The 22,816-nt window shown below is 41.8% G+C and overlaps 2 protein-coding genes across 6 annotated transcripts in view; one reads left to right on the plus strand and one right to left on the minus strand.

Moving 5' to 3' along the window:
• Window positions 1-10,341, plus strand: part of RPP30 (ribonuclease P/MRP subunit p30) — a 30,127-nt gene extending 19,786 nt beyond the window's left edge. For 2 of the 5 annotated variants that reach the window (XM_082721920.1, XM_082721923.1), the window contains 5 exons: window positions 369-485; window positions 1,050-1,079; window positions 1,488-1,525; window positions 1,905-1,984; window positions 9,975-10,341. In XM_082721920.1, coding sequence (XP_082578046.1) covers window positions 369-485; window positions 1,050-1,079; window positions 1,488-1,525; window positions 1,905-1,984; window positions 9,975-10,126 — 417 coding nt within the window. In that variant the 3' untranslated portion in view covers window positions 10,127-10,341. Of the gene's footprint in view, window positions 1-368; window positions 486-1,049; window positions 1,080-1,487; window positions 1,526-1,904; window positions 1,985-6,008; window positions 6,897-9,974 lie in introns of those variants that run through there. The other 3 variants (XM_082721921.1, XM_082721924.1, XM_082721922.1) reach the window with 2 other exon arrangements.
• A 2,876-nt stretch (window positions 10,342-13,217) lies between these two features.
• Window positions 13,218-22,467, minus strand: ANKRD1 (ankyrin repeat domain 1). Its single transcript, XM_082721919.1, has 9 exons — window positions 22,145-22,467; window positions 21,306-21,485; window positions 20,256-20,393; window positions 20,020-20,127; window positions 18,724-18,822; window positions 17,228-17,326; window positions 16,924-17,022; window positions 16,689-16,787; window positions 13,218-14,105 (listed from the first exon to the last, which is right to left on the minus strand). The coding sequence occupies exons 1-9, from the start codon at window positions 22,358-22,360 to the stop codon at window positions 13,995-13,997; spliced, it is 1,149 nt and encodes a 382-aa protein (XP_082578045.1). The 5' UTR covers window positions 22,361-22,467; the 3' UTR covers window positions 13,218-13,994.
• Window positions 22,468-22,816: the final 349 nt, after the last annotated feature.

Below are 22,816 nucleotides of genomic sequence, written 5' to 3' on the forward strand. Positions count from 1 at the left end.
TGTTTCTTTGCAGTTTACTGGAAGTGTAGGGAGCACATCTCCATCTTCCTTTTAATAGTTCGTGGAGGAATAACCCATTTGCCACCCCACTGCAACTTTGCTCTCTGTAGCTGCCTCATGATTCCTATTTATATAAAGTCAGCTTCCCCACAGCTAAGATCCACTATTGATCAGATAGAGCCAAACATCGGCCTTCCCCTGCGGATGGTGCCATTCAGGCATGAATCTGTCTTTGTTCAGGCTGTACCTTGACATGTGGGAGGTCTAAGGTGGGGTTGAAGAGGGAGGTGAGGGAGATTCTTAGTGAAAAGAAAGTAGGACAGTGTGTGTTTCTCCTTGACAGTTTATTTCCTTTATCTCCTGTGAAGGCAATTGACCGAGGCGTGGGCTTTGAACTCATCTACAGCCCTGCTATCAAAGATTCCACAATGAGAAGGTACACAATTTCCAATGCCCTCAACTTGATGCAGGTCTGCAAAGGAAAGGTATGGTTCCCAGATTTCAAGGTGTTTTTCAAATCCAGCAGTTTATGCTTATTATTAATATACTGGAAATGTTTATCTGCTTCCTTTTCCCTAAAGCAGAAAGTTCTCAAAGCTGGGAAACAAATTCTCCCATGTCAATGAACCCTGCAAGTTCTAAGGGAAGGAGCAATATCAAAGGAAGAAGAATGGCAGGGTGGGGGAGGAACATGTGTGGAAACCCTTTATAAGGAATTTGAAGTTCACCTACTTTGAAAAGAATGGTCTGGATAACAATTGTTTGTCATCAGTTAGTTGAATTAAGATTATAGGACTTTTTCAAGTAGTTTTTTAAATGAATTCACCTTTTGTAAGATCTAGTGGGAAGGCTTACTGTATTTCTTGTCTTGTAGGCTGCTCTTGATCCTAAGGTCTTTCTCTTTGATTCTTTACCTTATCTTTAGAAGAATGGTATTTGTAGAAACTTAAATGTTATCAAGTGATAACTGGTTATGTGTATTAGAAGACTTTTCCTTTTTTTTTTTTTCATTTATCTGAAATTAATACTGAACACTTTCTCTTTGGCAGAATGTGATTCTGTCTAGTGCTGCAGAAAGGGTAAGTCTGGCGTGAGTACTTTGTTTTCACTTTTCAAGTTATAAAACTTTGAAACGTGTTTCTAGAGGATAAATTAATAGTAATGTAATGAATGCTTATTGCATATTTGCATTTTGAATTGCCTGTGCCCATTGCGGTTGCTGAGAATAAAATGTATCCCCATTTCTTCTGGGATGCACGTTTTGTTTATGTGAAGTTTTTTTCTTTATGCTGTTACAGAATGCTTTCAGGGTTCTTTTAGAAACTTGGAAACTTAAGAAAATCATCAAAATTGTAAGGACTTAAATTGATGTGGTTAACTCCTTTAGTTTTTGGATATTTAAGCATCCTATTAATTTACTGCAAATGAAATCATTGAAATACTATGAATAACTTCTCTCCTGTCTTTTTTTGTTCACTTTATTTTAGCCTTTAGAAATAAGAGGCCCATACGATGTGGCAAACTTGTATCCTTTTCTGAGTTGGAAGCTGTTGAAATGTAGGAAATTTGGAAGTTGATGTGGTATTATAGTTTAAGGGTTTTTTTTAACCTTTTACTGTGAGTTTACCAATGTAAAATTTCAAAAATAAATTACATACGTTGTAGAGAGCTTCATCCTTTTGTTTCCTGTGTTAAGGGTGAAATAGAAAAAGGGGAAGAAGGGACTCTATATTATAAAAGCTTAGATTCAGTCTCTTCACAGATGCCCATTGCATTCAGGCTAGAACTACTAGAGAGTGAAAATCCCTCTTGGTGTGGCCAGGGGAGCGGGGTTGGCAGTTGGGTTTCTGGTAGTCCCCTGTCCTTGGCTGACGCTATGTTGAAAGCTTTAATGGCCCCACCAGAGGACTACTGTTTGGGCTGTCTGAAAGTGATGCCAAGGCCGCCGTGTCCACCAACTGCCGAGCGGTGCTTCTGCACGGAGGTGAGCAAGTTCTTCCAATAAAAACACCAAATGCTCATGTTAGGAGGCAGTATTTTTTAATTTTTTTATTTTTTAAAGATTTTAATTAATTAACTAATTAATTAGAATATTTATTTATTTATTTATTTATTTGTCAGAGAGAGAGAGAGAGAGTGTGGGAGAACACAAGCAGGCAGGGCGTCAGGCAGAGGCAGAGAGAGAGAAGCAGGCTCCTCACTCAGCAAGGAGCCCGATGCAGGACTCGATCCCAGGACCCTAGGATCATGACCTGAGCCGGAGGCAGCGGCTTAACCAACTGAGCCACCCAGGCGTCCCAAAGATTTTTATTTATTTGACAGAGATTACAAGTAGGCAGAGAGGCACGGGGAAGCAGGCTCCCTGCTAAGCAGAGAGCCTGATGCGGGGCTCCATCCCAGGACTCTGAGATCATGACCTGAGCTGAAGGCAGAGGCCCAACCCACTGAGCCACCCAGGCGCCCCAAGCCAGTCTTTTTTAATCAGACAATGGAGCCTATTTACTTTTACTATCCTGCTCTGCACACCTCCTTTAGGCTCATCTTTGCTCAGCCTGTTTTAACCTTACCCCCCAATGCTTCTCACCCTTTGCTCCAGACTTGACTTAGTGTCCTCTGTGGACTGAACGTGGTCTGTGTTACAAAGCTGAGTACTGAATGTGTCTTCCAAGCTCCACATGTTTGGGCCCGTCTACCTTCCTCCTCCCTCCTCTCCAGGGAGGCATGCTTCCCCTGTTGAAGTCATCATTTGCAAGAACTGAAATGTGAAAAAATTGATGTCAAACCATTTATTAGGAACACAGAAACAGCAAATACATTTTAAAAACCCAACTAAAAAACTCAAAATAGTGTCTTTTCATATTTAATACAACTCATGATCCTTTTTCTCATTTTTTTTTCATGCTTAACTATGGGCAGACTGTGTATCTTTTACTCACGTTTCATTTACATAAACTTACATCCTCACCTTAATTCCACTACTTGAAGCCACTGAACTTCATATTCACCAGATGATAAAAATTAAACCAGAAATATTTGCTATGCCAAGACTTTAGAGAATGAAGATGAGGGGTTTTTTGTTTTTTTTTGTTTCTTTATAAAGATTTTTTTTTCTTTTTTTTTGACAGAGATCTCAGGTAGGCAGAGAGGCAGGCAGAGAGAGGGGGGAAGCAAGCTCCCCGCTGAGCAGAGAGCCCGATGCAGGGTTCGATCCCAGGACCCTGAGATCATGACCGGAGCCGAAGGCAGAGGCTTAACCTGCTGAGCCACCCAGGTGCCCCGAAGATGAGGTTTTTTAAAAAGAAAAAAATTTAGAAGCGCCTGGGTGGTTCAGTCAGTTAAGTGTCCCAACTCTTGATTTTGGCTCAGGTCTTGATCCCAGGGTTGTGGGATCGAGCCCCACATTAGGCGTTGTGCTCAGCACAGAGTCAGTTTGTCCACCTCCCTCTGCCCCTCGTGTGCACACGTGTGCTCTCAAGTAAATAAACTTTTCAAAACATACTGTCTCTCTTCCTTCCCTTTAAAAAAAAAAATAAGAAAAATTTATACTTTCGATCTCTTTTATCTTTGTTCTCTCTGTGATTTTTAGCACTAGTAATAGTGGTCACGAAGCAGTTCGCTTGATATCACCTACATAAATTTAAACTTCAGAATAAGGCTACATGTAGACTAGGTTATTTGACATATGAATAGGTGAGTTATTGAGGCCATGTATGTTTTATCTAGATTTTCTAGATTTAATGATCTGATCCCCACTTGGGAGAATTGATTTCTGTATTGACTTACTGTAAATTAGATGATTTTGCTTCTGTTTTCAACATTTTTAGTTTGAGATAACTGTATTATGTAGGCTAACTGTATTATGTAGGCTAGGCCCTATCACATAAGCTCTGGGAATGGCCAGATTCATTAGGACTTTATCAAGATTGTCTTGAAATTAAGAAATGTAGGTTTGTGCTTTGGTTGTTCTGCCATTATTTTTGTCTGTTTTAAATGAACATAAGGAGTCATCAAGATTTTGGATAACAATTGGTGTTCCAAAGTAGACTAAAATATGAAAAGGAAGCTAATAAGAAAATATAATTGGAAAGATATGAAGCTCTGCCCTTAAAAAAACTCAGCTGTTCAGCAGAGGGTATGTATAAAGCTAGGCTTTTATGAAGCTAAACTAAAGGAGACCTTATGGACTCTAGGTAGCATTACCCTCCCACTGTGTGAGAGTCCTGGTTTATGGCTGCTGTCCCTGCAGAATTAATAGCACATCTGGAGGATACATTACAGTTACCCTGCTTTTAGTTGACATTGGGATCAATATTAGACTGCAGTGTGATGGGTTCCTAAGATTGTGAATTCAGCCTCAGGTTACACTAGAAGAAATAAAGGAATCTGAAGCAAGGGGATTCAGAGTCTCACTATTACTACCTTCTGCGTTGATGAAGTCTCAACTGGCGTGTGTATTATCCCGAGTGCCCCTTTTCAAAGGACAGCAGTGCACTGGAGCACTACCAGAAGACAGTTACTAGGTTCTTAGAGGGTCTGGAAACCTTATCATGAAATGGTTGAAAGTAGTGTTGGATATCTGGAAACAGAAGACTTAGGACACATAGTAGCTGCCATTCAACACTGGAAGGCTCTCTATGGGGAATCAGGATTAGGTGGGCCATTCAGGGTTCCAGAAACCAGTGAATAGCAATTCTAAGGAGGTTGTAGAGAAGGGACAGAGGAAGTTGGCATTCTAATGATCTTGACAGAAGTTTGTCCCTTTTACAAATTAGAACACTTCAGATAATTGGCAAAGATTCAGTAGACTTGGTGAATTAATCCTGATAAGTGAGAAGGTCATGCCTAGGTAACTCTAGAATTGACTTGACTTTTATTACTTGAAACAAGAAATCTTAACTGAATTTATGTTCATCGAAGTTCTTTTGATTCTGTCTTCTTTGTAGCCAGTGGATCTCTCCTTCTCTCTCCTCCCTAGTCCTTATTTCATAAGAACTAAATTTGGATCTTTTCAAGGCGTTACGGCCTTAAGCTTACCCATCAAGCCCCATTTCCCCATAAATTTTTCACATTCCCCCTTCACACCAGCTTATTGTCCCCTAAAGATACTAGGTTCTTCTTCCCTTTTCCTGCATGCCTTTGCAAAGGAGTCCCATCTTTTTTTTTTTCTGTATTCCTAGTGTTACTTCTGTTATGATACCTTCCTGATTCATCCAGGCAGAGTTTCTTCTTATGGATGCCTCCATTCCCGTTACATTTGCCCCTCACGTTCTTTTATCTCTGTGGTAGGCATCTCAGTACCCTTTATAGATGACACAGGGCCTGGCCCAGTAGTACATTTTTAGCTAAAATTGGATAGATTTAAGTTGAACTCTGCTGCCAGCCTGACCTAGTATCTCACAATTCCCATTCTTTATCCATTGTCACCAGTATATGAGAGATCAGTAAATGTGTGAGTTTGATTTTTTTTCATTCACTCAACAGGTATTTATTGAACACCTGTTAGATAACCAGGCATTGCTGGGTGTTAATACAATACGACTGATTCTTCAGAGGTACATAGATGACCTAGTGAGGGACCCAGATACAGTATGTGCTGTAAAGTGAAGTAAGCTCATGTCATCACCATGGGAGGAACACAGTTGACTGTTGATCAGGCTCTCTTGATTCGTGTGCCTTTCTACCATACTTAAAACATCTGCTGCACCAAAGTCTGGGACTTGGGCCCTGGCTGCCAAAGGTACCATGGACAGACCATTGGAGAGAACCTGTCCTGCAGTTTTACCCTTGAGTAATCCCTTTAGAATGAATTAGATATAAATAATATACTGGTATTTGTATCCATTGGGGATGACAAGGTACTGACAGTGAATGACATCAGTATCCATAGCAGTTATTCTGGCTTTATTATTTACTAATGTTGTTAAATCAAAGTAACATGATGATACTTGTTAAACCACATCTTTTTAAATCAGGTCTTAAGGGCTATGGTTTCCCTGTTTGTTTTATAGAAACTAGAAAAACTGCTTTTGGAATTATTTCCACAGTGAAGAAACCTCGACCATCAGAAGCAGATGATGATTCTCTTCCAGCTTGCAAGAAAGCCAAGTGTGAGAGCTGAAAAGAATCCCCAGTCTCTGTCAACACTCCCTTCTTCCCTTTGATAGTCCATCAGCCGCAATAGAAATAAAACCTTTATGATTTACTGTTTTCATTTGGAACTAGAAATCAGTAATCTATAAAAACAGTTCTATATTCAAGCCATTAAAGTAACAAAACCTAGTGGAGCAGTAAAAAAAAAAAAAAAAAAAGACTGCCCACTTAATGAATTTAGATATACTTTAAGAGAAAAATCAGAGACGAGTTTATTTATTTTTTGTGTTAAGTAATAAAACAGCAGGTATAATTGAATAAGATGTTTCCGTATTTCAGGAGACTCTTTAAAAAGTTTCTTCTTCCTTTAAAAATACATGTTTTGCTGCTTTGCTGGATATACATGGCTTATTATTTTTTAATCTTACTCTTCAAAAAGGGGTCATTTTGAGGCCTATTAAGGCATACCAAGGGATTGGCCTTTAGGTGATTTATTTTTGTTGTAAACCTCTCTCTTTGTATTCATCAAGTCAAAGTTCTTTCTGAAAGGAATTGCTATAAATTTTGTGGAAGGAGAGAGAAAGTGCATGTAAAATTACATGTGGCCTCTTCCTTTGCTGCTTACCTTCATGATATTCTTGAAATAGAATTTCCTCCTTTGAGGTGGAAGTCCCTGAAAACCTACTACTGATTTTCCTAATAGCTGTATTAAAAATATCAAACCATTGTACTCAACCAACTTTGGAAATGATTTTTTTTAAAGTAGCAGAATCATTAAAATAAATGGAAGTGGACTTTTTTGCAAATGTCTGTATTCATGTTATGTTTTATTGATATAAAGAATCATTTCCGTGAGAAAAAGGATATTCTGAGAGAGAAAAGATGATTTTTTAAAAGAGCTGTATATCAGTCTCACTTATGGATACAGATGCTTAGGTAAAATATTGGTAAAGTGAGACCATTAAAACATGCCTGACAAATGAGATTTATTCTAGGATTGTAAGGATATTTCAGTTATTTTTAATGTACTGTACTTTATCATATTTATTTATCAATCAAATTAGAAAAATCAGAATCATTTTAATGGATAAGACATTTGATAAAACTTAAAATCCACTCCTGGTCTTAAAAATGATAAAAACCCATGGCAAACGTTTACAAATAGAATATATCACATATATACACACGTATGTTTATATACTGTATGTATTGAACATGGTGGCTCTAAAAGCATTCTTGTCTGACTTCTACTTGAGCAGTTTGATGGATTAGCCAACCCCATTCCCTCCGTAAAATGATGCTGATGCCACCGTTGCTCCAGGCCTACACAGGAGTCCACCACTCCCTCAAGTGCCGGCTTGCTTCTGCCCTCACCCCACTTGGATTCACCAATGGTTAATGTATGTTTGTTCACCAGTCTGTTGATGCCATTGTGGTTAGCATTGTAAAGTTATATATATATTAACTAAATATTATGAAAACTGTTGCACTATGAAGCACAAAAAAGGAATTCCCAGGAAAACTTGGATTTCTTTCAAGCTTTTGAAAGGCTTGAAAAGATGAGCCATTAAAAAAAAAAAAAACCTGTCACAATAGGTGTGAACAGGACAACTAAGATTTGGGGGGATCCAGTAAAAATTCCACACTTGGATTGCTTCACTCAAGTCTTAAGTTGTTTTTCTTCTTTAAAGAGACAGGAAATCAAAGACAACCGTAGGTGTCCCATCAGAGGGTCCATAATCCCAAGAACAGATGTGATCCTTACAGATTGGCACAGGAGTGTGCATTTATAGATTTTAAACTCAAAATACTTAAGGGGGCATATGGTCATCTTTTTTTGAGGTCCCACTTTGTTCTACTATTTCAATCAACTGGTTATATTACGTGTATATTTGCCTCACTTGCAGCGGATATAATAGCGAGGGCCTCTTACATTAGGAAGTAAAGTTACTGCAGATGAGTCTGGCCTCTTCAAAAAGGAAGCAACTGGGAAAAGCTTAGAAATACAGGTGCTCCTTCGTTTATGTACCTTTGCTACATATTTGCAGATGTGCCTTCTTCCAGTTTATGAACAGACGCTTATCCTGTTCAGAATAGGTGGGCATTATGGCTGGTCCTCAGTGGAGAGTGGCAGGCAGGTTTCCTTCTAATATTTATCTTTGTTAAAACATGATGCATTACTGACTTTCTGCAACAAAATGTCAGTACCTTAGAGAAAAGTTCGGCAAGATGGTCAGTTACAAGCTAAAGACACAAAAGGTAATCGTTTGGTTAATAGTAAGTTGCTATAAAATGTCACTTTTTTTTCAGTGTCATTTTAAAAGGTGGTACTATTCCAAAAATATAAATTAAGAAACACATAGGTCCTCTATGAAGAAAATTCTTTAATAGGGAAATTAAAGACGACTGGAAGACACTCTGGTTTTGGGGTTTTTTTCTTTCTTTCTTTCTTTTTTTTTTTTGATGAGACATTGTTCATCAAATTTTCCCCCAAATTATAAATTTAACAAAATTTAAAACCATCCACATATGTTGGTTTCCTTGTATATATGTTGGGATTTGAAAGAATAAATAGAATACCTACAAAAATTCATAGAAAAATAATGGGAGGGGGGTACCTGAGTGGCTCAGGCAGTTAACCATCTGCCTTTGGCTCAGATTGTGATCCCAGGGTCCTGGGATCGAGCCCCCATCTGGACTCTCTGTGCAATGGGGAGTCTGTGTCTCCCTTTCCCTCTGCCCCTCCTCACTATTCATGCCCTCTGTCTCTCTCTCTGCTCTCTCAAATAAATAAATACAGTCTTCAAGCAAAAAACACCAGTGGAAGGGACTTGTACACCCAGTATTACAGAGTACAACAGGACTCTGGGAACTAAAACTGTGTAACTGGTGCAGAAATTCATAGAGATGAGTGAAAGACTTCGGAGTCCAGAACAACTCCATTTACAGGAAGTTGTGGACTTCTCAATTCCGTGATGTTGGAATAACTGGTTAGCTATGCAGGAAAGGCAGTACAGCAAACAAAGTTAAGTGGAAAGACTAAAGACTCTGCATATTAAAATCTGAACCTGCCAGTACTCCGTACCTGTGACCTTGTGCAAATTTCATAATCACTCCGTGACTCACTTTCTTCTTTTCTCCCTACCGATGGCTCTACTGCAAGGGTTAAGCAGATTCATATTTGTAGGAGGCTCAAAGAAGGACCAGTCCTACAGAATATACCTACTAAGCATTAGCTATTGTTCTATCATTTAGGAAAAAAAAAAGTCTAATCCTTATCTTCTACCCAATGTACACCACACTAAATTCAAATGGATTAAAGAATTAAATTTTTTTTAAAGTTTGTAAAATACTAAAGAAAAGGTAGGTACATTTTTTGTCTAAAATAACCTTGGGTTGGAAAAAACCTAAATGTGGTCATCAAAGCCAGAAAACATGAAAATTAACTTGCCTCTATAAAACTAATGTTCTGTTAGAAAAGTACAACTAAAAAAGTAGATTAATGAGGCATCTTATAGAGCAGAGGAGTTTAGCATCCTTAGTAAAAGCTTTAAAAAATTATTTTTTAAAAACATATGCAATTTGAGGGGTGCAATTTGAGGGCTCAGTCAGTTGGGTGTTCCACTCTTGATTTCGGCTCAGGTCGTGATCTCAAGGTGGTGAGCTTGAGCCCCTCGTCAGGCTCCACACTGGACGTGGAGCCTGCTTGAGATTCTTTCCTCACTTTGTCCTCCCCCCCCCCCCCACCGATCTAAAAAACAAATAAAAACATGCAATTTGATAAATGCTGTTAGTGTCCACCAAATCCCTTTCACCAGGCTGGTGTACCCTCTCTCCAGCTGATTCAAATTTGAGCACTCATGGTTTCTCTTCACTCTCCCCAGAGCACTGCCCTGGGCTGATGGAACTCACCTTACCCAAAGAGGCCTGGGAAGCTTTACCTCACCACCCCCTACCCCCAACCCAGTTCGGCCTGTGGCTTGTGCCTGATGCAGGACATTATCACCCGGCCTTCTGGCCTCCACAGCGTGACTGATACTCCGGAGCTGGGATAAGGCTGAGGAGAGACTCTTCCTGAAAGCACATCTTTGCCTGTTTCTCCTGCCCTGTCCTGTTTTCCTCATCGCTTTAAAGAGCACGTTCAATAAATCACTAACACAAGAATCCTCATTTCAGGTTCTGCTTCCAAGGAACCTGACATAATAGAAACTGGGCAATAAAGATGGATCCAAAAAATGCTCCATAAACAAAGATGGTGAGCTTTCTCAGTAATTAGGAAAATTCACCACAGGTGAATCAGGTGAATCAGGTTGGAAGAGAAAAGATTTATAAGATGAGAATTCTCATAATTTTGGGGAAAATCAATAACATAATGGAAGGGGATTAATTTGATACTAATCTTACAGAGTCTTTTGTGAATGTGTTTCTTCAGAAATAGCTGGTTAGGTATGAAGGGTAGTGGATAAGGATATTCACTGCAACAATGTCTAGAATAACAGGAAAATGGAAACAACTTAAACAATAATAGGACTAAATGGTCCATTATAAACTGAAACATAAGAATACCTGGATTTTTTAAGGAACTGAAAAGTACACAGAGTTGAAATTCAGTTTAGTGAAGAGAGTGATAAGAAATAGATGAGAATAGAGAGTTAGGGACACCTGGGTGGCTCAGTTGGTTAAGCAGCTGCCTTTTGCTCAGGTCATGATCCCAGCGTCCTGGGATCGAGTCCCACATCGGGCTCCTTGCTCCGCAGGGAGCCTGCTTCTCCCTCTGCCTCTGCCTTCCACTCTGTCTGCCTGTGCTCGCTCTCACTCTCTCTCTCTCTGACAAATAAATAAAAAAAATCTTAAAAAAAAAAAGAATAGAGAGTTAAAGGCAGTCAGATTTCAAGGATTTTTGAAAAATGTTGAGTTTTCATTTCATCCTGAGGGCAATGGGAAGCCACTGAAGAATTTTTTTTTATTTTTATTTTTTTAAGATTATATTTATTTATTTATCTGACAGAGATCACAAGTAGGCAGAGAGGCAGGCAGAGAGAGAGAAGAGGAAGCAGGCTCCCCGCTGAGCAGAGAGCGCTATGTGGGGCTCCATCCCAGGACCCTGGGATCATGACCTGAGCTGAAGGCAGAGGCTTTAACCCACTAAGCCAGCCAGGCACCCTGCCACTGAAGAATTTGAAAGAGGTGAATGGCTTGACCAGATTTGCAGTTTAGAAAAATCACTCTGTAATAACACATTATATGTTTAAAAAAAAAAAAAAAAAAAAAAACAACCTGCAACTTAACAGACTGGCGGGAAAAGAGCCCAAGGCCAGGATCCCAGCAAGGGTCATTTGAGTAACGGAGGACATTGTGGCCATCTGAGCTAGAGCAGTGGCCCCTGGAATGCAAGAAGTGGACAGACTGCAGAGCCACTTAGAGAGGATACTTGGTAAGAAGACTTGGAGGTTGATGGGGATAAAGGAGTGAGGAAAAGAGAAGCAAGAAAAACCACCAGGCATCTGTTGGTCAATGGGACGTTCTCTTTACTGAGGAAGAGCCAAGATGAGAGACAGATTGTGGGCAAAGAGTTGGCTCAGGTGGCAAGACAAAGAGCTTTAAAGTTGACCACCTGTGAGACAGGTGAAAGCTTTGCCTGAAGTGTTTATCTTCTCCATTAGCAGAGGTGACGGAGTTGGCCTTATTCAAATGGGACTTACCCCATGTTGTCTTTCATGGGGTACCTTCGCCCTTTACCTTTGTGCTGGTGGAAATCTCATGTGGTGACTCAGAAGTGTCTTCTGTACCCTCCCAGCTGTTGTGGGGAGGGGGGTTTGAGAAAGCCATCATAAAGAGAGAGCTCGGTCACTTAATAACCTGCCAAGTTATGCTGTGGGAGACACCAATACCAGCAAGAAAAATGTGACTTGTGTTGTGGGTGCTTTAAGAGGAAGAAGTGGGAGGACCCAAGCCTTAAGGACGTGACTGGTTAGAGCCAGGACCCTAGCAGGAGGGAAAAAATGGAGGGACTGAAGTTCCCGATGCCCTTGGGAGGTTAGGAGACTAGATACAAAAGGCTCAAAGATGTCTCAAACCATCCTCACAACTTAGGTGTCTGGGAGTAGCTGACTAGAACACCTTCTGCTTAGGGACCTTGCCTGCGCACGCTTTCAGTGTTAGAGGCATAGCCAAAAGGCTGTGTGTGTTCTTCCACCCAGAGAGAGTTTTGGAGCTAGGGACCCCAATGCTACTGTTTTATATTGGCCTTCATACATTTCCTAAAGTGCCAGACTTTCCCCATGATTGTGCCCTTTCCGGTGGCCTCTCTGCTGTCTGGAATAACTCCAGCTCATCCTTCAGGCTGCCTCAAAAAGTCAGCACCTCAGTGAAGTCTTTGTAGAATTCCCCACCTTGTCTCTCCCCTTCAAATGAGTGTGCTTTCGCGTCTGAGACTCACAGCACTCTTGTTTTTTTCCCTTCATTGGACTTACCACAGATCATTACTGTGTATTAACTTTGGACATTATTTCTTTAATATTCATCTGTTCCCGGAAAGCAGGGCAGGGACAATCTGGTTTTCTCATCACAGGTCTTAGCACCTGGCCTAGCACCCGGCAACAAAATGGCTCCCCTTGGAGGTCAGAAATCATTAACCAGGTGTATTTTCTCGTGGGCAGCCTCTGACACACAGCCGGTGTCCACAATAATCGTTAAGCCTCTGATTAGCGCTGATGGGAATGTCCACGATCATTTGTTTAACGTGCAGTAATCATTCTTCCCACCAGGGGTCTCTTTCTCCCCACCACTGGGGCCAAAAGAACTTGAACTCCTCTATCTTGGTGATGGTTTTCCCAGCCTTGCTGCTCAAAGTGTGCTTCTGGTGTACCACCACCTCTGCATCATCAGGGAGCTTCTCAGAAATGCAGTCTGCCTCTCCCCACCCCCCACCCCTGCAACGAATGGGAGGGATCAGAAACTGCATTTTAGCAAGATCCTCAGGGGGTCTGCATACATGGTCAATACTGTTGAGAGGTACTATTTTACAGGACATTTCCAATCCTCAAAACTTGGAAGACAAAAAACTCCATCTAAATGGCCTTTTTCACATGGTTCTTTCCCACCATACTTATAGAAGCACTTCGAAAGAGGTTTAGAATTTGCTTTTATTATGAATATAAAATAGACAGACAACATAATATACATGTACACATTTACACTTTGCGGTCACTTTCATCTTTTTTTCAGCAAATTCACTTCATCATGGCCCAGTGGCCTGCACCTGCCACGAACATGCCATTTACACTCACGACATTCTCTTCACCTTGGGACAACATGTGACTTGGTAAGGAATACCAGGCCCGGGCGTCTGACGGCTTGGCTTCACCGTCCTCCTCACAGAATCCCTCTCATTCTACAGTTTCTCCTCCTGTCTCTACACGCCTCCCACTGCCCCAAATTTCAGTATTAAAAATTCAGGAGAAAAGAAGGCTGTAATAATCACCCTTGTCCTTTAAAAAAAAAAAAAACACCTTGAAATATCATCCACCAATGAGGTGCACATGATTAGGCACGAGCAGCATTGCTCGTTAACATGGTTTAAGAGCAAATCTACGGGGAGGCTCTGAAGTGTTATATACAAATGAAGATTTGCTCACCAAGTGGGTCATTGTGAAGGATCAGAATTTCCAGTGGCATCACAGTAAATAAATAAATAAATAAATGGAAATAAATTAAAATAAATAGAGTGAGATTCACTAAGGGAAATTCCCCTAACTATATGCCTGTGCTTTCTCCAGACTTCACTGGGTGCAGCTGTACAACAGGTGGATAGGAGCTGGGTGTTAGGACTCGTTGCTCTTCCTTGGGGCCTTGCCTTCAAAATGCCGGTGAAGAACAACGGGATGCGAGCGGCGCCATTTCCCTCAGAAGGAGGCTATGCGAGAGGTTTTGTAGGAGTTCTCCTTCAGGCTGTCAAATATCGCTTTGGTTCCATTCTGCCAGTGCAGGACCAGATCCATTGGGGTCTTCCCAGCCTAATCAAAGTGCAGGAGGAAATGTGACTTTCATATGGAAGGCATCTATAAATTCTACACATCCTCTGTGTGTGTGTGTGTGTGTGTGTGTGTGTGTTTAATGAGGTAATGGATGGGTCTATGTTGTTGACCTGTTTTATGCTTTCCACTATGAGTGATTTGCAGTTTATATTCAAATCAGCCCTTCAGTGTTTCTCACAGGAATGCTTTATGGCATTTCACATGAGCAATGTTTGGGGGTTTTGTTGTTGATTTTTTTTTCCCCTGCCCTGTGGGACTGCCCCAGGTATTTAAAAAAAAAAAAAAAAAAAAATTCAATCCCCAGTTCCTAGACAGTAAATGGGAAGAGCATTCCAAGTCACTTTGAAATTTAAAAAATGCCTCTCTATATATCCAGTATCCTGTAGAAGAGGCCTGGGGAGAAAGTGGTCAAGAACCAGTTCCTATCAATTTGGAAAATGATTCCTGATAAAACATGATGGTAAACGAGCTATTTGGACACCTTGGCGAAGTCCTCAGGTGCTGTGCAGAACTAATACTGCTCCGAGAGGGCTAGTTTTCAACTGGGATCTCCTGGGAAATTTCCTTTTTCTTGGGGGGACATCAACAATGTGTAAATAATTTTTGAGACCAAAATGCTTTTCCACTTATGCGTAGGTCTCCAGACAATTACGAAAATGCATACCATGTCACCTCTCAATTCTTGTCTTTAAATATGAGAAGTCTTAAAATTTCCCACCCCTGTTCTTTTGGAAGTCTCTTTAACTCAGAGACTGTGAACTGGCAGCTTTAAGATGCAAATCAGTCTAGAGACCTCTTTTGTTTGGGCCCACACAGAACTCAGATTTCTTAAAAGTTGGAATTAATTGGCAACAGTCGGAAATTAGGAGATTTCCCAACTGAATCCATGAACTCTCTGAGAAAATCGGAAGAGTTGGCCAGCATGATACCTAGGACTTCACAGAGCAACAATGGACTGGGGTGGGGAGGAGCCACCACCTTTAAAAGTTATGTGCACAGACCCCCTGCAGCCAACATTTATGTAATTTAGGTGATCTGCCTGGCCCCTGTGCTTATTTGAAGTAGTGGCCCTGTAACCCTCATTTTGGAACTCCCCACCTCTGTAGCATGTTCCTTGAGAAACACTCATCGGTACACATGGTGACAGAGCTTTGGACAACAGAATAATGTACTGTGTGTTGCTTCCAGTCCCCCTCAAGATGGTGTCCAGTGGCTTTGTGGTCTTTTGGGGAATATCCAGCCATTGGATCAATGACATTAATAGTTCTAGGACCCTTATGTTGGACTCTAACTGATAATTCAAAGCCATGAGCCCCATTGGTATATTTTGGGCTATTCTTCCATGAATTCCTTTACCTCATCTCTATTAGAATTTATCTCCTGATTTTCTGGCTACTTACACTGTCTCCCCCAAATCTGTAGGCTAGTTCTCTGGGCTGGTAATGTCTTACTGCCTAAAAATAATTGTCATAGTTTCTGCAGTTTTGGAGATTTCATTAAATCTACTTTTTTCCCGCTAATTTATTTAAATTATTAGATAAGACCAATCCCAATATGAAGGATAAGGGGATCCTACTATTAACACTTTCCCATCCAAGCAACCTCTGTTTAATGCTTCTATCCTTTGTTCCTAACACCAAGACAGTTTTGAGGTTTTTTTTTTTTTTATGATAAAATATTCCTCTCAGTCTCACAGTAACACAATAAGGGGAGGAAATTATTCACAATAGAAGATGACTGGGGTTTTCCTTCTTTGTGAAGTGATTCTCTACCAAATCTTTCCAATTATTTCTTTGGTAATTTCTATCCATTCCTCCCAGTGATATTTTTAAAGCTTATATTAGATGATGTTTGTCTGGGAATTGGGACCATGAGGAAAAGTTGGCTCTCTTCCCTGGCTTGCAGATGAAGCTAAATTAACACGTACTTGTAGAAGGGACTTATATGAGCATTTTCAGGGCCTAAATATAGGAAATTATTTTGAGGGATATGCAGATAAACCACACTGGAGAATGGATAGAAATTATCTCAAAAAATATAGGCAAAAGCATGGCTAACCCTGGAAGAAAGTGGTAGCATGTCCTGCTGTTGTAAGGAGGGGAGGACTACTCAGAATTACTCGGATGTGATATTGATTAATTTCAGTTCATTGGCTCTTGGCCCCATTGACTGCTGTGGAATTTAATCCTTTCAAGAATGGTGCCTGTCTTTATTCCTGACAACCCCAGGCCTTGCTCAGCCACGGGTGTCCAGGGAAGACAGTGCTTAGGTTTGTGAAGGTGAGCAATTTGACTGTCTCATATTTTCAAGAGGAAATCTTAAAAGAATTGCCGGACACTGTGATTGTGTCATGATGGCTCCACCCATCTCTGACCAGGTGACCCGAGTCCTTGCCAAGGACTAGCAATGTCATTAGGGGAATAGACAGGGGCATTTAAAGCATCACAAGACCACCCCCTAAACCCTGAAATCCTACCACCATGGGGCCATTTTCAAGTCGAGCAGAGATGCTTTCGTGCATCAGAAAGCCCACAAGCGGGGCTGCTTATTTCGGGTACTTACACAATTCTTGATGTTGAGGTCGGCCCCATACATAATCAGGAGTCTGATCATTTTGTAACGGTTCAGCCTCACAGCATCATGCAGAGGGGTATCTCCTTCCTAGAGAAGCAGAGACCACAGGCTAAAGTGGGGCCTGAGGCCAGGAAGTGGGTCACACAAGAGCCCAGGCTTGGGGAGTGATTCCAGGTAAGTGAGGCTGGAGCTGCTGGAGGTGGAACTTGGCCCAGGGACTCACTCGGTCTTTGGCGTTGAGGTCAGCCTCACAGGCGATGAGATGCTCTGCGCACTCGTAGTGGCCAGTCCTCACGGCTACGTGCAGCGCTGTGCTGAGCAACTGGGAAATTAAAGAATGCGACTGATTTGCGGGGCTCAGGGACAGAGGTTGTCCCAGACCCCTAAGGCATGTGCAAGGGGGACAAGTGGCCACTATGGTGCCCCACACAGCATAAGCTTCCCGCTGACCCAAACGGTGAGGTGGCTTTGGGAGAGGAGCGGGGAGGGGAGAGGGGCCCAGGAATGGGGGAGGGGGAAATAAATACCTTATCCCGAGCACTGATTTTTGCTCCTTTATTCAGTAGCAATTTTAAGACATCGAGGTTTCCTCCACGGCTTGCCCAGTGGAGGGCTGTAGATTCAAGCTATACCAGAAGGTAAAAAGACATGAGTTAATGTAAAGAACTGGTCCGAGGAGTTAATACTTGGTTTCTGAGACCTGGGAACACCAGACTGGCTGAAGCATCCATGATAGCAGTAGGCTGTCCCCCTCTGGATTACGACTACAATGACTGAGAACTACAGTTTATTGAGAATTTCAGCATGCCGACAAGGTGCTGTGCACTTTCGATGGACTGGTCCTCCCAGCAACGTTATGAGGTAAGTGTGACTGCACTCATTTGGCAGATGAGAAAAACAAGTCTCCAAAATAGTCAAGTTTCTTGCCCAAGGAAGAACAGCTAGTAAGTATCAGAATAGATATCCAAACCCACATCTGCCTGGAACTTTTAGCCACTTTTGCCAAATATACTCAGAAGTTCTAGAGAAACGCATTTTAAAATTCTGGCAGAATAAAAGTACTCCCTTCCAAGAGATTTTAATCTGGATCTGCCCCCTCTTTCTGTGTCCCGTGCTTTTTTCCTCATCTCTTGTTGGTTCTGTGCTGTCGTTTATGCCAACACAACCAGTGTCCCTCAAGTGTCCCCACTCAAAGTCATCACACACTGCCCTGACTCTTGGGAGATGCCCTCTTCCCCTCTCTGACATGTTCCTGGCCTTCCAAATCATGCATTCATGAATGTTAGTGTCTTTTCATGCAAACCTTTTTTTTTTTTTTTTATTGCTTTCCTATGTGTTTGTCTTCAGGGTTCAATTTTGTTCAAATTCTTTGGACTTTTTTAATATCCCTCTTCCACTTTGCTATAAAGTCAAATTGAGCTGCATTTAAATAAATAAAGCATTTTCCCAGCCCAATCTTCAGTCCATAAAATATGCTGTGTGCTGGTCTTTGTAGAACTCACAGTAGTTGAATTCTTGAAGTCTGAATAGCAGCTACTTTCCATGGATGCAGTTCATTCCGTATGCAGTTTAGCCCCTGATCTCACTGATGGCATCTATCATACAAGGTGTACAGCTAGAGAATTCTGACACATCTCTGGCTGCCAAGGGGCCACGAGCAGACTGTCGTGTATAATGGAAGGACAGGGACACCGAGAGGCAAGTGCTGACTGTATTACTTCTCAGTAATGCTACTGACTTGATACTGACCCAACTCTCTGATGGGGATATTGAATTGCATGCAGTGGCTTTCACTTCCTTCTTTTCCCTGGAACACTCGTCTCCTCTTCAGTATGTATGGAAAATACTTTCCACATGACCTAGCCCCCTCTCCCAACTTCCTTTTGTATGGAGAAATGAGCTTTTGCCTGGTTTTCTCAGATCAATTTTCAATCCAATCAGCCCCATTTTTCATCGTAGGTTTTCTCAAGCTTCATATGGATTCCTTATTTTGGCTCATTTCCAAACAAAGAAATATATTTACCATATCACGGAATTCGATCTGAGCTCCAGCTTCCATTAACTTCTCCACAATTGCCAAATGTCCTTCTAAGCACGCTCTGTGAAGAGCTGTCCGTTTATACTGTCAGAAGAGAGATTTAAAAAGAGAGAGATAGCGATGCATATAAAAATGAGCAGAAATCCTTTCTAAGAGGCAGGAAGCTGAGGACTCCTACAACCTCACTGATAGAAACTCGAGTACTTTTTGAATTAGAAATGTCAAATTCACTAATATTTCAGAACTAGAACAGTGATCCTGCAACTGAGGCTTGAGTTTCCTGCAGGTACATTTTTCTAAGTGCTCAGTGGTCCTCATGGAGGGATGTGAACTTCAAGCTCACAACTACCTCAACGCTGACATTTCCCTTTCTTAAATTTTGTGCCTTCATTGTTTGTGTAGAATTTGCCATGCAGACCAGAAGGTTTTCTCCCATCTGGGACCGTTGCTGGGTTGAATATCAAAAAGTATTCAATTCTTCTTTAAGAGAATGGGGGACTTATTTTTAGTTCAACTTCAGAAATGATTCTCCATTCAGTTCAGGGGGAGAAAGGATACAAAAAGGATTAGTGCTTCTGGTAAAAAGACTTCATATTAATGGGTTGACTATTTGGCCTAGAACAACTGTTGCCATTGTTCACTCCAGTGTCCTCTATTTACAGACGAGGAAACAGAGGTCTAGGAAATGCAAAGTAGCTGCTAAAATCAAATAGTCACATAGTGATAGAGCCAGCACTTGAACTCAAGTCACAGAGTCCCTGAGTAGTGGTGATGTGTTTAGGTCCAATCAAGGATGATGTTATTGGGGCACCTGGGTGGCTCGGTCGGTTAAGCATCTCCTTTCAGTTCAGGTCATGATCCCAGGGTCCTGGGATCAAACCCTGCATCATGCTCCCTGCTCAGGCCCTCCCCCTGTCTAATAAATAAAATCTTTTTTTTTTTTTTCTTTTAAAGGATGCTGCTATTGTATGTCTGTCTAAAAGGGACTTGTTGGTCCTGCCTTATTAAAAGTCTACCCCAAGAACATGAAAAGCTAAAGACAAACTAAAAAGTCAGCTGGAAGAATATGAGAGTGCAAAAAATGCTGCAATTCTCAGCTCGAATCCAGCGTCTTTGTTCTGGACCACTGCACTACCCTAATATGCTAGTGGCATCTGGGACAACAGCTGGAGAGACTGTTCCAGGTGGAGTGCTTGTTGGCACCGTGTTAGCAAGGCAGAAGTTAAGCAGAAACAGCACAAAATGAATGAGCTGGATTTTGCAGCGCTTTGTAGAAGTTACCTCATCACAGACATCTGGATTGTTCTTGTCCAACAAGAATTTTTCTACTACTGGCAGTTTATTCTCCAGGGCAGCCTTCAGGAACCTCGGCACATCCACAGGTTCCGTCTAAAGCCAAGAGCAAAGTGCGGGAGTTACTGTGAGCTTTCCGACATCCGATCAAACCCTCCACAGATATTTATTCCCCAGCAGCCTAATGTCAGACATGTTATACTAGCAAAGCAAACCATCCTTACAATAATTTCAGGTTCAGGTTCCTTTATAGCTGGGACTTTAGTCTTCTTGTATTTTTTCCTTTTCTTCAGCTGAATGATGACTTCAAGGTCTTCTAAATTTTCAAGCTTTGATCTTTGTTCTAGTTTTTTCTTCTTGAGCTAAAAAAGAAATCCATATTTCAAAACATGGTGACCAGCATTCTGGTTGTGTCTAAACAAAATCTGCAAGGTCTGTGATAAGTATGGGGGAAACAGCTGGAGCAAAACAGTAAAAAAAAAAAAAAAAGTAAAATACAAAAAAAAAAAAACAAAAAAGAAAAGCAACAGCAACCTTTAAAACTAATCATGGACTTTGACTTAGTAACTTCTTATTCAAGAATTTGGGGCATCTACATTTTCATCTTCACTTCCCTTGCCTGTAGCATCAGCCTTTGACTCATTGGAGTTAGGATGTAGTCGGTAACTGAGCATCGAGTCATCATTTCCATAAACAAACCCTGGGTTTCTGTCGAATTTTTTTATTTAACTCAAAAGAATCCAACAATAAGGGTTAAGTTCTGAAATATCAATGCCAGTCTCTTTCAGGCAGCCTACAGGGCAGGGCTCATGAAGCAGGCTTTCCTGAGACTACTGCTAACTAAGGCATGTTTTATCTGCAATTAGTAAGGAATGTAAATTCACACGGCACCACGGATTGTCAGCACAGATAATGAACACAGCCAAAGCCATGTGATTGAGAAAAAGTCTCTCTTGCCTTGGATTAACTAGACAGTGTATGACATCAGAAATTCACTGGTCATGTTTCTCTTTCCAAGTCTTAAAATCAGAACGTAGTCGTAGAACCTTCAATCATTGATTTAGAATCCAGAAGTCATTGTCTTGCTACAGAATTAGTTCCTACAACCTGTCCTATAGAAGTTGTCTCTTTTATGAGTTTGAATTTGGCAAAGAAACACCTTTGGATGGTTGCATTTATTTTGTTTCCTCCCTTTTCTCCTTCCTGCCTGGCACCTCCTTCTCTCACCCCATCCCTGACTTCCCACACTAGTGGATTCCAAGAAGGGTCCTTACCTCCGCCTCTCGCTCTTTCTCAATTTTCCACTGTTGCTCCCCCAGGCTCAGGGAGTGGGCTGGAAGTGTCTTCAGGTCCTCTTGCTTCTCTAAAGTAACAGCAGCTTCATACTGCCCATCTCTGAAATCCTCAGGTAGGAACTCCCCAGTCTCCTCGCTGCCATTCTTCTTCCCTGTGACCTAGGAGGAAATAAAATTGTAGGTCAGAAGTAGCAGGGCCTGTCCTGGGATCATTCTCCAGAGACAATGCTGCAGGGGGGCCCTGGTCCTCCCTGCCTGATGATAGCCACTTCCGTGGGCTGTGCTCTCAGATCCCAGGCTGGGACACGCTGCTGCCGCTGCTGCAGGAGACCAGGAAGGCCATCAGACGATGGTCCTCCTCTCTTGGTAAAGCAAGGTTGAGTTTAAGCTGATACATTTAAATGCACTTTTAATCCACCTAATCACACTTCACCTAAGAAAACTACAACCCCTCCATGATTATTTAAAACTCTTCCATTTTGGGTACTTTTGACTGACTCTTGGCCTTGAGTTGTGTAAGTTTCCAGACATCTATTCTTGCCATAGAACTTCTTCCCGAAGGCATCCTCATAACTACCTGTGAATCCACGCTTTCGTAAGAAAACCAAAGGAGAATAAATACGAAATACAGAGAACATTCATGACGGCCAGATTTGTTTTCCCAGTTTCACTTATTTTATCACTTAGGCCAAACCTGCTCTGTGGACGACATCAGAGTACCTATGCATTATGCCTGAAGAAGAAGGACATTTCGGGGTTCATATAAAAACCAAGACTACACTGGTTTTCACGGCGAGACAACAACGTGTCTTACATACCAACTCTTCCACTTTCATCACCATCATGTCAGCCTGAGGTTGGTTCGTCTGCGTGTTTGCTGCTGTGGAACGAGTGCCTCGTGTCAGCCCTGCGGAGCCCCTCCACACCGGTCGCCTTATATAGTGAGGGCCGGGTGAGGTCATCTCCCAACCTGGGAACCCAAGTAACACCCCTGCCCCCACCCGCGGCCAACTCAGAGGCAGGTGAATTTTCATTCCAGACTCTGTGTCTGGGAAGCAGAGGAGGGAGGGGCTGCTAAGTAACCCCCCTGAATGTGTGAATCAGGGAGAAATGTGAGAGGGCCATTCCTTGGGCGGTGACCACACCGCTCAGCAATGCAAGTCATCCTATTTATCGAGAAGCCAGGGGACAGCTGTCTGTTGATGCCGCACCACAGGCTGCTCCTTTTCCTTCTTTGCCAGCTTTCATATGACTAACCCTATCAAGAAAATGTAAATACCCTGCATAGCATACTGCCAGTAATATCTTGCTGATAACCAGACTTATCAACACTTCACTTGGGGGAAGTGTTGCTTTAGGACATCCTATTCCTATCGGTAAACAGTCTGAGAGGAAAGGATCCGGGTCCTAATGACCCTTGTCTATATCAGTTTGGAATTCTCTGGAGTGATGTCTAGGACTAAAAAGGCCCCATGACATGCCACCTTACC

Source organism: Mustela nivalis, assembly GCF_964662115.1.
Source record: "Mustela nivalis genome assembly, chromosome: 2".
Classification (NCBI taxonomy): domain Eukaryota; kingdom Metazoa; phylum Chordata; class Mammalia; order Carnivora; family Mustelidae; genus Mustela; species Mustela nivalis.

What these genes read in the sequence shown, in the direction of transcription:
- ANKRD1 (XM_082721919.1), bottom strand. Translation starts at nt 22,360, where the DNA reads ATGAAAATTCACCTGCCTCTGAGTTGGCCGCGGGTGGGGGCAGGGGTG. An exon ending in ATCCAGATGTCTGTGATGAG is followed by an intron (nt 18,823 to 20,019) that starts GTAACTTCTACA and finishes CTCTTCTGACAG; the next exon opens with TATAAACGGACAGCTCTTCA. An exon ending in ACCTCAACGCCAAAGACCGA is followed by an intron (nt 16,788 to 16,923) that starts GTGAGTCCCTGG and finishes CTGCTTCTCTAG; the next exon opens with GAAGGAGATACCCCTCTGCA.